Source organism: Lithobates pipiens, unplaced genomic scaffold (assembly GCF_037356315.1).
Source record: "Lithobates pipiens isolate NorthernLeopardFrog02 unplaced genomic scaffold, aLitPip1_a1.2 Scaffold_3, whole genome shotgun sequence".
Classification (NCBI taxonomy): domain Eukaryota; kingdom Metazoa; phylum Chordata; class Amphibia; order Anura; family Ranidae; genus Lithobates; species Lithobates pipiens.
Window position 1 is genome coordinate 105,887,570 of NW_027507790.1, and position 14,995 is coordinate 105,902,564.

Below are 14,995 nucleotides of genomic sequence, written 5' to 3' on the forward strand. Positions count from 1 at the left end.
ATCAGAGCCTTCAAAACACTGGACATGTACCCAACACTGTGGTCAAACTGTTCAGGGGACTCCTCAGGAGGACAAGGTGGGTCTAGGGAAGGAGTGACTGATGACATTGAGTCGAGGGAAGAGGACGCATTGGCAGCTGCTTTGCTAGTACCCTGAGCCTGGGTGAGAGAGGATGAGGAGGATGAGGAGGGCTTGGTCATCCACTCTACCAAGTCTTCGGCATGATGCGGCTCAACACATCCAGCTGCTGAAAATAAGGACAAGCATGTCCCATGGCCACGTGCTGATGACGATGCACCGCGTCCACAACCAGCACTGCTGTCTCTAGACACAGAGCCTTCTTGCCCTCTTTTATTGGCTCGTGACTGTCTGCCTCTCCTTGTTGGCCTTCCAGACATGGTAACTGCAGGGAGCTTAGGTAGCTTTAGGTACACACTGCGCAGACGACACCGTGCACTGACTGTAATTACTGCAGCTGCCTGCCTGTGTTACAGAAACAGAACAACACCAGCAATAAGGGGTAGCTTCAGGTGTATACTGTGCAGGAGGCACACAACACCCACTGTAAATGCTGCAGATGCCTGTATTACAGAACACCAGTAATAAAGGGTAGCTTCAGGTGTATATTGTGCTGGAGGCACACAACACCCACTTTACCTGCTGCAGATGCCTGTATTACAGAACACCAGTAATAAAGGGTAGCTTCAGGTGTATACTGTGCTGGAGGCACACAACACCCACTTTAACTGCTGCAGATGCCTGTATTAGAGAACACCAGTAATAAATGGTAGCTTCAGGTGTATACTGTGCTGGAGGCACACAACACCCACTTTAACTGCTGCAGATGCCTGTATTACAGAACACCAGCAATAAGGGGTAGCTTCAGGTGTATACTGTGCAGGAGGCACACAACACCCACTGTAAATGCTGCAGATGCCTGTATTACAGAACACCAGTAATAAAGGGTAGCTTCAGGTGTATATTGTGCTGGAGGCACACAACACCCACTTTACCTGCTGCAGATGCCCGTATTACAGAACACCAGCAGTAAGGGGTAGCTTCAGGTGTATACTGTGCTGGAGGCACACAACACCCACTTTAACTGCTGCAGATGCCTGTATTAGAGAACACCAGTAATAAATGGTAGCTTCAGGTGTATACTGTGCTGGAGGCACACAACACCCACTTTAACTGCTGCAGATGCCTGTATTACAGAACACCAGCAATAAGGGGTATCTTCAGGTGTATACTGTGCTGGAGGCACACAACACCCACTTTAACTGCTGCAGATGCCTGTATTACAGAACACCAGTAATAAAGGGTAGTTTCAGGTGTATACTGTGCTGGAGGGACACAACACCCACTTTAACTGCTGCAGATGCCTGTATTACAGAACACCAGTAATAAAGGGTAGCTTCAGGTGTATACTGTGCTGGAGGCACACAGCACCCACTTTAACTGCTGCAGATGCCTGTATTACAGAACACCAGCAATAAAGGGTAGCTTCAGGTGTATACTGTGCTGGAGGCACACAGCACCCACTTTAACTGCTGCAGATGCCTGTATTACAGAACACCAGCAATAAAGGGTATCTTCAGGTGTATACTGTGCTGGAGGCACACAACACCCACTTTAACTGCTGCAGGTGCCTGTATTACAGAACACCAGCAATAAAGGGTATCTTCAGGTGTATACTGTGCTGGAGGTACACAACACCCACTTCAACAGCGCTAGGTTTGCAAGCCACAAAGACACTGTCCCTGCCTATCCTGCTCTTTCCCTGACCGCTGCAACACACTACACAAGACCGCCATGCTGGTGGCTTTATATAGTGTGGGGCGTGTACTTAACCCCCCTGAGCTATAATTGGCCACAGGCAGGAGCCCATTGTGGCTCTCCTCGCTGCCGGTGCTGTGATTGGCCAAGCATGCAGGGTCACAGTGCATGCTTGGCCAATCATGAGCCAGCAATGCACTGCGATGGCGCAGTGCATTGTGGGCCATGAGCGCCATACGAATATGGCGTGAACAGCAGTTCTGGCTTTGGCGAATGGGCGAACAGCCTGTGTTCGAGTCTAACATGCGTTTGACTCGAACACCGAGCTCATCCCTACCGCAACTTTCAGGGGAACAACTGCAACAGTAGAACTAGGAGTAACTAGATTGTGCACTATACTAGCTTGCTAAGTTTACTTAGTTGTAGCTTGGTTCAGCCAGGCCCTTGTTTAGTAGAGGAGGCTCTGCGGTGTGGAGTGTCTGTATACAGTGAGGCAGATCTATCCATGGTAACAGTTTCTGGATCTAGGATTTGCCAATCCCGTAGTAAGCGGATTACCTCATCTAGAGAATGAATCGTGTAAAATCGATCGTCTTTAGCAATAAGGAGTTTCGCCGGGTATCTCCATTGGTATGAGATATGATGGTTCCTCAGGTGTTTTGTTATGGTGGCTAGCTGCCTGTGTTGCTGTGTATGCACAGACAGATCAATAAACAGCAAAAGCATCTGCAGGTGTTCTGGAAGTTAGTCAACATGTCTAAAAGCTGCCATGAATTTTTCCTTGGTGTGAAAAAAATTAATGCGGGTGATGGTGTCCCTGGGCAGATGAGTGGGGATGTGTTTAGGTTTTGGTAGCCTGTGAATGAGGTCTATTAGCAGATCCTCTAGTGTGAGATCAGGCAATGCTGCTTTCATCACATCTGTAAAGAAGGTCATCAGGTCAGGGATTCCTCGAATTTTAACATTATTGCATCTGGAGCCGTCCTCCAGGTCTGCAATTTTTGATTTCATCCTCATGAGAAATATGGACATCTATCAAATTATTAAAGTGGAGGCAAATTCACTAATTTTTCATTAACTTCTGATTTGAATTGCTGGGCTAGTGACATGATATCTGCATGGAGTGTGCTTCTTAGAGGCACTAATATATCTTTTAATGTGGTACCAAGTATTGGTTGGTTTGCAGTGGGAAACTCAGCAATAGAATCCTGCAATTCCCTGGTATCATCCAGGTAGCCTGCCATGTCACTCACCTCTAGAGGTGTATCTTGATGCTTGTGTTTGGCTTTAACTGGGCTGGAGGAACAAGAGGGGGACTGAGAAGCCCTGTCATTAGCATACTGAGGGTGAGTGAAATCTGATGAAAAGTGCTGCAGTCGCTTCTCTGCGGTGCTGGGAAAGCCACGTTTGTTCTGTTGGAATCCGCCGGCGCCAAGTTGGTTGGAGAAGCGACAAGGATGAGTGTAGAAGTCTGTCATTCTTCTCGAGGGGTTCTGGTCTTTCCTTTTGCAGGTCATGTAGTGGAGGGAAGCCCGATCTGATATAGGCTGGAATAGCCGGTGTTTTGGGTGCTGAACTGCCATTAGAGCTGGCTGTATACGGAGCAGTTTCTTCAAGCGGCCATCTCCCATGTTAGTCGGCCACGCCCCCCTCCCCTTTCCCATATTTAAATATGTTTTCTTACTTTTACTCATTCTAGTCTTCTGATAGAGAACCAACAATTATTTCACCTGTATCACATGTACTCTTTGTATGTAATGTATCTAAAGATGTAATAGAAATGCAACCATCCTCCACACATTGGGGTTGGTTTACTCAAATTGGAGACTAGAACATCTGGTGCAGCTCTATATAGAAACCAATCATCTCCCAGTCAACGCTTAATTGAACAAGCTGAAGTTAGAAGCTGATTGGCTACTATGCACATCTGCACCAGATTTTGCACTCTCCAGTTGTAGTAAATCAAAAAATATACAATGCATTAAAATCAAATAAAACCCAGCAAAAAATTGTGTTTTAAACACAAGGATATGAATCTGCAGAAATTATCCTTCCCTGCGCTATCCAAAACAAAGATTTGTAATAAAGGGAAGTAAAGTTTCAGCTATTCAGTATATACACACTTCAACTCAGAACTAACAATGATCATCTAAGACCAGATACCTATCTTATCAGTGCAAAAAGTATCCCGCTGAATCCTTACAGTCTCTGCGTCCAGATCTTACAGCTCTGATAATATCTGAGTAGACAAAATTATGTTTTAGAGCAAATAGAAACAATCTATTAGCAACATGGATTCCAGGTCAGACTTTGAGTCAAACAAGTTTGGGGTTGATTTACTAAATGGAAAAAGACTGTGCACTTTATAAGGTGCAGTTGCTCCAGAGCTTAGTAAATGAGCAGAAACTCTGTTGACTTTCATCATCCAATCATGTGTTGGACATGATGGACTTGTGTCTTTTTTCAACCTCACCTACTATGTAACTGTGCAAGCAAAAATGCATTTTTTCCCCTTGCATGCAATTGGGTACTCTTTGCAAAGTGAAGCCTTATCTCATTTACTAACCTCTGGAGCAACTGCACTTGCAGAGGACAACTGCACTTTGCAAAGCGCATAGTCTTTTTGCCTTTAGTAAATCAACCCCTTTGTGTCTATCCCCTGCATGGAAAAAATAGAAGCCGTATGTAAGGATAAATTACTGTAAAATAAACCCTTTTTAGAAGTGATTACAGTAATAAAACATAAACCCAAAATACAAACATGCGCTCAGTGCTATACATCATATGTGTCTACTCAGTCTTGCAATCTTTATTCATACAATACCCCTATTTTGAATTACAGTGAGTTCCTCCAAAGACCTTTTCCGAAGAATTACATTTTCCAATTTTTTTTACAAAGGTGCCTACTGTACTATTGATGTCAAGGTTCTAATGCTTTGGAGAAAAAAAACACTGTTGCTATGTTATATTCCAATAACATGTTTCTCTGCTAGCCTGACAGCATTTTTAATACCAAAATGATTAAGATAAAATAGTTGGTTTATTTAACTATTTGCATTGTTACTTTACAGACATAGATGAATGTGAACGGAACCCGCTGCTATGCAGAGGAGGGGAATGTGTGAACACCGAAGGTAGTTTTCTGTGCAATTGCCCCCCTGGGCATGAGCTCACACCATCAAGGGATGCCTGTGTAGGTGAGTTCATATCATGACTTAAACTGTTCCATATGATATATTACAAGTTAAAGTTTTTTTGTGCTTTACAGATCGCAAAATACATTCTGTTTTCAGTAGGCAACATGAAACACTCTGTCAGTGTTGTGAAGAAATTTTTTTTATTCTACTGTCTCCTACAAAAAACTCCCTATTTGACAAATTAATTAACACATTTTGATGTCAGACTTTATTAATTAACTTATTTTTTGCTGATACAGGTTTTGTTCAGCTTTTTGTGCTACCAAAACCACTTTATCATTTTCCAACTGCACAGCTCTGTAAAAAGCAGCTTTATATATATATATGGGAAAACAGTGAAAGAAGTCCCTATAAAAATCAGCAAAGTTCAGCTACTTGCAACCTCTTTAAAAATTATGTACTGCCATGTATTGTTGCAGTGTACCAATATGTTTTTACAAAATTACCAAAGTGAAATAGTCATGACTTGTTATATGCAGTCTGTGTTTATTTTTGAATATTAACATATTGTATTCCAAATAGATATCAACGAGTGTTCCTTGAGTGACAATCTATGCAGAAATGGAAAGTGTGTGAATTTGGTTGGCTCATACCAATGCGCTTGTAACCCAGGGTACCAATCCACTCCAGACAGGCTGGGTTGCACTGGTAAGTAAAGGGGAATACATCATAGAATGGGTCATCGACTGATATTAACATAAATACAAAGACAAATAGACCTAATTTTTTCCTAGATGAAACATAAACTATATCATTATTATTATAATTAAAAAAGGGTCTGAACATTTTCCAGTTATTTATTTATTTATTTATTTTTTTTTTACATGTTTAGCTGTAACTTAACATAAGATGTATTAAATCAAAGATGTATTAAGGGAACTTAAAAACAGTCAAGTAATGATGAAATTCATCTTTCAGATATTGACGAGTGTAAAATAATGAATGGAGGGTGTGACAGCATCTGCGAAAACTCAGAAGGCAGCTATAAATGCAGTTGTCTTGATGGCTATGCTTTAGTGCCAGATGGAAGAACCTGTGGAGGTAATTTATATTTCTGCACTGCCAGCTGAGCTCTTGTCCTGTGATGGTTTTAGTCTGAAATGCTGTATATAACAATCTCTATGCATATGAATGATGCATGAAATAGCAAAATTGTATGACTTTTTGATATACTTGGTAACAGTAGCTGTGAATTTCTGACATTTTCAGTTATCCAGTTATCCACAAATGCCAGAAGGTGAATGAATTACAACACAGTAACCTGGTTTGCCAGACTTGAGATTAAAGTCTGGTATACTTTCTAAGGCAATTATAAAAGTTTGCTGACTATACAGTATGGCAGGCAGACAGTTTCCCCTGAACACAACCGGCTAAGTGTGATTTATGTAAAGTGATCTCATCACTCTCATTTCCTTATAACGAAAGGTAAGCCAAATCCACCACAATCATTTTAGGTTATGCTTCTGGGGAAAAGGTTGTGACTTTGAAATATTTGGAAATTAGCACTACTGCAAGTCCAAAACTAGGAGCATATACTAGCTGGAAAGAAACAATAGCTTTATGGAGCTTACTGTACAGTGTAAAGTACTTATACTTAGTGGTATATCTGTCTAACCCCAAGAGCAGAGGTAAACACTCTATTAGCAACAAATCACAATGTGGCAACTTATACCGGATCAGTTACCTCTACTGAAATTGGCTCCATGAGTCCAGGTAAGAGGAGAGCAGAAGAATTACCTTCTCTTATGTCAGACCTCTCTTTTCTGTCCTCTGACACCACAGGCCCAACTATAAACACTGTACCCAAATCAGTGGTGTAACTCCCGAGTCAGACTACCCTGCAGATACACTAGATATACAGAGCCCTGAATATGTGTGTGTGTGTGCCCATATGGCACCAGTAACTTCAGTGCCTTGGAAGAAGATTGAGGCCTTGGATCTTTGGCTAGCCACTTTAGTTGGTTCACTTAGAACTCCTGCTTGATAAAGTGTAACTGTGGTATGCTGACAGTATCCAGATAGCAAGATGGGCACTGTAATTGCTTAACAAGGCTTCAATGAGTCCCAGGTTCTGGAAAGTGAAGTAACGCTGTCTGTGAGCAGTATCCTTGTTTCCTGCAAATGGGCAAGTGCCCTCTCGCCAATCCTGTGGTCAAGGCCCAATGAATGTCCTGGAACAGGCAGACTCTTCTGGTAACCCAACTGGTCACCTCACACTCTAACGGTTCACTCCGTCGGTGCAGGTGCACCTGGATATGCACCTGGGATCCCTCTCTCTCTGACAGGATGTTTCCAACTGGCCGTGGCCACCTGGAACAATGTAGTGAACTGAACCAGGAGGCAACACCTCTCCTTTAGGTCAAGTCTCTTCTCCTGCCTCGTGGTGGCTGCCTCGCCTCAGGCAGACAAGATGGTGTCCTAAACTCTTTTCAGTGCAGAGAGTGCTGGACCTTGTAGTCCTGCATCCATACAAGGTTATGGGGCCATTTGAGATGGCAAATACATGTCCCAGAATTCCTTTCTGCAATCCAGGTGGCTGTCTATTGGCTCTCCTCCTCCTGCCAATGAGGATGCAGGGGAGGAAGAGAGCGGCTGACTATGTGTGCGAGCGCCACTTGCATAATGCAAAGAGTAAGTGAAGAGCTGACAGGCACACTCTCCCTTCAGTGAGAGCCTTGGTCAGCTTGACATGGTTATGGGAGATGTGAGCTTTGGGCAGCTTGGCATGGCCGAAGGAGATGTGGGGCACCCGCTACTCCTGGAAGATTTTTTTATGAATATTAAACTGAATTATATTTTTGGAATAATACCTCTTAAATCCTAAATAAAATAAAACTATCATTAAAAACATACTGAACTGTAACAAATTAATATATACAGTATGACTATTAACATTCTATAACATATTTTACTAAAATAAAACCACTCTTTGGTTTTGAATTAAAAAAAGACACTGAAAACCAGTGGGACCTAAAACATTAAAGAACTACTGAACTTTGGTAGCTGTACCGAAAAAATAGTCAAAAGGGAAAGAGTGAAAGTGATCTCGCTGAAGCTGATCTTTTCCCCAATAGTGACTTACCATGTCCTGTGCTGCACATGTTTCTTCTTCATGTCAGAGCCTCAAGCAAGGAGGATAGTAAGCAGAATATTAGAGACATCACCAAAACGCATGTCAATTCTCCTGAGACTAGCAGTCGGATGCAGCAGTGCCTTAGAAAAATCACTACTATTTTTCAGGAGGAATTCCAGGCAAAATGTACATTTTCCTGGGCAATGCTTAGGCACAATTACCATTTCATGATGTTCTCTATAATTTTCACTTTTTGAATTTAGGTCCAACACATTGTTGTACATCTCAGTGTATATATTTATGGCTGTATATTGTAGTTTTACTAATTATTCTGACCTGCAGTGCATGCTAGATAGATAAAATTTTGTATGGGTAGTTCAACGTTTGGATGCCATTTAATGTAAAAGCACTGTAAACATTTAAATCCACATTGTGCACAGCTATAAAGATTATTTATTGAGGAAATTGATATAATCATTAAATTATTTATATACTGGGCAAAAGGCATATATGGACATTAATGTTTTTAGTAAAATATTTATTCAGTTCTGTTCTTCTTTGTATTATATACCAAATTAAAATTGACTTTTTTTGTCGTAAGCAGAACAAAATTGCCACAAATTCCTTGGGTTCATTAAATCCCTCAAGTAGAGCCTCTATAGATTGCAGTGGCTGCCAAACAGTTTGTAAATTAGTCGTCTATGTCGTATTTTCTTATTTTCAGTGTGATGAGATTCATAAGTAGTAAAGCTATATTTTGTATTTATCCATGAATATCAATGTGTGGATGACTAAAAGCTCAGTATATTTTATATGTGTTATATTTCCAATACTTCTCAAGGTAATTTCACAATGTATTACTCTTTTTTAGACATTGATGAGTGTGAAGACAATCCAGATATCTGTGATGGGGGACAGTGTACAAACATCCCAGGAGAGTACCGCTGTCTCTGCTTTGATGGATTTATGGCCAGCATAGACATGAAAACATGCATAGGTAAGAGAGGACTGTCAGTGCTATCATTATTCTCACACCAGTACTGTACCGAAACTATTCTAAAAATACACCAAGGGTGAAAAAAATTCACAGGAATACAACTCACCCACATGCAAACTGCCATCATTTCAAGTAAATGCCCACTTAGCTTGTACAATTTAATGACGTTTTTTTTTTATTTTTCAATGGTATGTTGTTTAAGTGGTGCATTTCTGTTGTCATACCATTATATCAAATCTGGGCAAACAGATTGCCTGATATATCATTGTTAGCCATTATAATTTTGTGCTTTACCCTGATAGTAATTACAGAATAGGTAATGTTCCATTAGAAAAGCATTTAAAGGGAAGCATAACATATGAAACTGTCTTATGGCACATGTGTAGGTTTGCTATTCATTTTTGATTTGTATTATCACCCAAATAGTGTCTGTCAAAAAGGCTGAATGAGATAGTAAAGCCTGGTACACACTGCTAGTTTTTTTTCCATTCAACCCAGTGGGCTGGATGAAAAAAAAACTGACAGCTCAGGATGCAGCCACGGTACTAACAATCCGATGTTAGTTCAGCGATCTCCCCTGCTGTTCTATTGTGTTCTGAAATGGGGGATGGCCCCCTGCCAGACCACTCCGGTCAGTGCTCTCAGCCATTGGTTGACCTTTTTCGGTCATGCCCCTTCAACAGAAGTCAGCTGCAGTGCACAAATGCTGAATGTAGGCTGGTTCCTATTATTTCAGCCGATGCTGCCCAACATTCAGCCCCTGTGTACAGGGCTTTAAGTATAAAATAGTAAAACTGAAAGAAGAGGGCTCTTGTCAGTTACTTTGCTCCTGTTTATAACAAAAAAAAATGGAACCAAGACATTTTAAGCTTTGTAGAGGCACGTTTGCAAATTATAGAGAGATAGCCTTGAAATAAAAGTTTTCTTAGAGAAATATAAATCATGCCATTAGTCACCTTCTTCTCAGAATGCAAGTGCCCTGATGATGACTGCCTATGGGATTGATTTAGTAAAGGCAACGGCTTTTCCTTATTTACCAAGCTCTGGAACAAATTTTCTTGCAGAGTGAAAATGTGCTTGCAAACTGCAAAGTTGATTTGCCTTTAATAATTCAACCCCTATGTGTTGTCAATTCCTTCCAAATCACTGACCTCAAACACGTAAGTAGATCTGAATGCTAGAACTGCTTATCTGCAGAATTGTTCCTAAAGTATTGAAGTCAGATGGTCAGCATGAAAGTCAGGAGGCTAGCATTTGCAGAATGAGAAGTCGGGCATAGCTTACTCCATATATCTCACATATGTCTTTCTTGTTAAAAAGCTCATAAAGTGGAACTAAAGCTAACATTTGTATTAGCTTTAAAGAGAGAGGGCAAGGGTTAGCACCCCAGGTCATGCTTGTGTTGTGGTCTCTATTTCCTTTGGGGAGCTTAACCCTCAACAGAACAGAATCACTCAAATCTCACTGTTGACAGTTGTCACTGAAACAAGTAGCAAGGAAAAAACGTTGTTCTGATGACAGCTGTCAAAACAGAGACTTCCCTGACTGGAGAAAGTTACTGTCACTTTTTTCCTTCTGCACAGAAAGCAGAATATCTGGGAAGCCCCCCTCAATGGGGGTACAGTTAGAAATAAAAAAAACCTAACAAAGATTCTAAGTATTATCCTTTCAATAGTAACTGTCATTTTTATGTAGTATTAAGCTTAGCAATATTCAAAATGGATGCCTTAAATATGTAGTAAAAGGTTATACAGTTAGTTAGTTATACAGATTTAACACAAGTGATGCTACACTTTATAAAAGAATAAGAAATTCAGTCCCACCCTGCAGTTACAACAGCCCTCAGTCTCAAATAACATTACTTATAGATATTTCCGGGTTAAAGAATAAAGTATAATTGAAGAAGAATGTAGTACAGTAACAGTATTACTCATATACTTTCTATTACTCCATTATTAATGTCATCATCTATTAAGTAAAGCTTCACTTCCTGGCCCTTCAGTAGACTTACTGGTGTACACACAAATCCTTGAGTTTTTCATTGCAAAGGTTTTGTAGTATGGTATAAATTATCTAATGTACTTTTGCGTGATGTGCTGGAAGCAGGTTTAAAAAATCCCCAGCCACTTGAACTTGAAGTGTTTTCTTTTGAACCCTTACCATGGAAAAATAAATCTTGTCACCTCTGTGGACTGTGTTTATCCTATACTCCATTTGACTTACAGTAATCCACAGGCTGGTGAGGTCATTGTGGGTTTATGAGAAATGCTAAACATATTTAACTCCTTGCAAGAATTTGCCCTCATACAGCACTACACAGGCAAGCTAGTTAGAGTAGCTTTCCTAAGAAACAGTTGTACAGAGCTAAAATTACATTTAACTAGTAAATCGTACAACAATTAATTCTTGGTAATTTTTCACTAATGTGGCTATTTGTTTTTTTTTTTGCATAAAACATTAACCACTTACAGACCGGACCATTTTGCTGGTCAAAGACCAGAGCACTTTTTGCGATTCGGCACTGCGTAGATTTAACTGACAATTGCGCGGTCGTGCGACGTGGCTCCCAAACAAAATCGACGTCCTTTTTTTCCCACAAATAGAGCTTTCTTTTGGTGGTATTTGATCACCCCTGCGGTTTTTATTTTTTGCGCTATGAACAAAAATAGAGCGACAATTTTGAAAAAAACGCATTATTTTTTACTTTTTGATATAATAAATATCCCCCAAAAATATATAAAAAAATCGCAATAAGCAATTATTGATTGGTTTCAAAGTTCCATGTGGTGTTTTCAGTGCTGTGCTACTGAATGTTCCTATTGATAGCTCCATAGCAGGAGCAGTAGCAGAGTAGTTGATCAATACAGCTCCTGAGTCTAGTGCTAGGCCAGGGCTGTCACCTAGACCAGCTGTGCCTCACCCTTGATTAGAAATCTGGAGCACAGCAGACCACTTCTTGTGCACCAAGAGTGTAATGGGTATCATAAAAACATGACTTCAGATTCCTTTTTATTGTTTGCAATCTGATTGTTTGATCTGATAAATGCAGATTTTATTTTTTCTTTGTTTTTGATTTCTTTTCAGAAACGTTGTACATGGAAATTACTTCTCCTGTGGTAGTAACCCCCCCCCCCCCCCAATAACTCTGCCACAGAAACCAACCAAATTCAAACCTCCTCAAAATCACATTCTAGTGCAGGTTTGAATCTAATTAGTAGCTTTCAAAGAAGTATAAACTGCCAAAAATTTCATAATACTGTTCAGTCAGCCATGCGTTCCAGTTAACCTTGGCCAGACAGCACAGGCAAGTCATTAAGCTCACTTGTCTCCACTGTATTAAGGTGGCACCGTGTGTTTCCAAACCCACCCCAGTTGGGTGGCACCTAAAGGAGTCTTACGACACTAGTGAAGCCATCACTCTACTCATTCTTCCTTTCTGACTTACATATTGTTATCCCTTCTTCTTCCAGTCTAATTAAGCAAAGGATTGAGGACAATATTGGGAAAGGTTTGGTTACTTATACTAGCTGCATTTATAAATACATTTATGGGCGTTATTGTATTTAAAAACAAATGATATCTGTCCAATATGCATCTTTAAAGTTGAGAGAGCAATTAGGTGCTGTATACCATTCAACCAATATCCAATGAAATCAGTTCAAAGTTGAGACATCATCAGTAAATCTGGATGATTATTATAGGTGAATACATTTTCCATGTAGCATTGTTTTGCATAGAGTTTTTCTAAAACCAGTATATGGGGTATGTCTTATAATGAAAAAAATTATAATAAAAGTAATCTGCTCACCAAAAGCTTAATTGTCTCTTCTTTCAGATGTGAATGAGTGTGACATAAATCCAAACATCTGCATGTTTGGTGAATGTGAAAATACCAAAGGATCATTTGTATGTCACTGTCAGGTTGGGTATTCAGTAAAAAAAGGAACAACTGGATGTACAGGTACACCATGAATTAGGAAAAGTTTTAAGATTTGCACATATCTTTCTATAAATGTGGATCTGGTCTATGAATTTTGCACTTCACACTTTGTTAAACATTCTGTCATTACGGTTTTCTGTTTTTCATTAAGCCTAATAAAAACTTTCTCACCTGACATCTGTGTTTTGCTTTTTTTGTCCTTATGGCATATTTATGCATGGAGTAAGATAAGAAAGCATGGGGAACACAAAGTTGTCGGCATGTCTTGTGATGTGAGGGGCTTGCATGTGCATGGTGGTGGGCTTCTAACCTCTTCCTTTGCTTGCATGGTTTTATATAAAATGATATACTGTATATAAAAAAATGTATATGATAGATGTATGTCCACTATGGATAACAGATCAGAGATACATTAAAATAGATGAAGAGACCTAATGATCCTGAGAATTTTTTGCTTTTTCTTTTATACAAGTGAAACATGTGATTTGTAATATTGTTTGACATATTTATGTCTAATATCTAGAATAAGCAGCAAGCGGTAGGTGCACTCAACAGGGCTTACAGCAGGAGGAATTTTCCAACGTAGTTTAATCAAAGTCAAGCTGTCAACATTTCAGCAGGCTTGAGTTTTGAGAAAGGTGGGCCGTGCCGTGTCGAAATGTTGACATTGACTAAACTACATTGTACAATCCCTCCTGCTGTAAGTCCCATAGTCCCCTAGTGCATCTACTGCCTGCTGCATATTCTAAGCACTTTTTTTCATGGATTGCACCCAGGCCAATATCCCTATAAATGTGTGCAGTGGCCCATCTCCACATGACCTATGTCTAATAGGTTCCATTTATCCATCCAGTTATTCAATGCAACATTAAGAGGCCATGCACACCTTCATGTTCTGGTGTGTAGCGTTATGTGCATTATATTTCACTTCAACATGTCTTTTGTTAAAGCACATGTTAAGACAAAATAAAAAAAAGAAACATGTGTACTACATCTCTGCAATACATGCACATTTCCCTGTGTTGTATCTCTTTAAAAACCCAGCAAGTACAGAAAAATACCTGTTGATCTGTTAGAAATGCGCTCAGCTGAAGCCCTGTTGTATGCTAGCAACACACAGCTTTCTTTGTACTGACTGTTGTCTTTCCTGCCCTGTGTCTTTTGCTCAACTACTCAACCATTACCACACTCAGATCTCTACATGTAAATGCTACTCATTCTACCGTCCAAGATAAGAATTAGGATGGCTAAAGGCTCTTTTGACAAAAAATAATAAATGCACAATTTTTGCAGGTAAAATATGTGCATTTATTTTTTTTTTCTGCAGAATCCGGTAAAGCAGATCAGTGATGACATGCAGGTCTCCTGCAGATCTGTCAGTGTATCGGCTTGCTCATAACTCCTACGAGCAATCCAATACACGCTGACAGGAAGAATGAATGAACTACCACAGCGATGTGGAAGTTCACCGAGAATTACAAGCCAACAGCCGCTAAGGCTGTTGGAACTTTTAGTTTTCTATTCACAGAACACTGTGAATGAGTGATGCAGCTGGGCAAACAGAGGCCTGCGCAGCCACATTTTTTTCAAATTGTGAGAACTAGTGGGGGGGAAAGATCCACTGCTAGCTGTGAAATCAAGATCTACTGCTAGCTGTCAAATCGGGGGAGCAGGGGCCAGTCCTTTCATAACATGTTATACCCTGAATATGGGTGTAACATGTAATCTGTTATGAAAGGTGAACGTATCCTTTAAGATGACCTAAGGCATCTCTGATTTTTATAAAAAGATCAACAAAAAGTTTAATTGATTGAATGTTCACTTCCTAAATTTTAGGTTTTTACAAACAGGATGCTGAGTTTGGACAAATCAGAGAAGTAGCGTAACCTTTCCAGATTTTTTTTTTATAGAGTGCAGAAAAGTTAGGAATTGAGTCAGGATTTAATTTCTAACAGTAATTGTATTGAGATGATTTTTCCTCACTTGTAAGCTCTGTGGTACTACTCGGATAC

At 40.1% G+C, this 14,995-nt stretch overlaps 1 protein-coding gene across 1 annotated transcript in view; it reads left to right on the forward strand.

Annotated features, from left to right (window-relative positions):
- Positions 1 to 14,995, forward strand: part of FBN2 (fibrillin 2) — a 298,207-nt gene that overhangs the window by 164,970 nt on the left and 118,242 nt on the right. Inside the window, exons 27-31 of the mRNA XM_077462139.1 lie at positions 4,848 to 4,973; positions 5,496 to 5,621; positions 5,892 to 6,014; positions 8,918 to 9,043; positions 12,879 to 13,004. Of these exons, the coding sequence (XP_077318265.1) occupies positions 4,848 to 4,973; positions 5,496 to 5,621; positions 5,892 to 6,014; positions 8,918 to 9,043; positions 12,879 to 13,004 (627 nt within the window). The remainder of the gene's footprint in view (positions 1 to 4,847; positions 4,974 to 5,495; positions 5,622 to 5,891; positions 6,015 to 8,917; positions 9,044 to 12,878; positions 13,005 to 14,995) is intronic.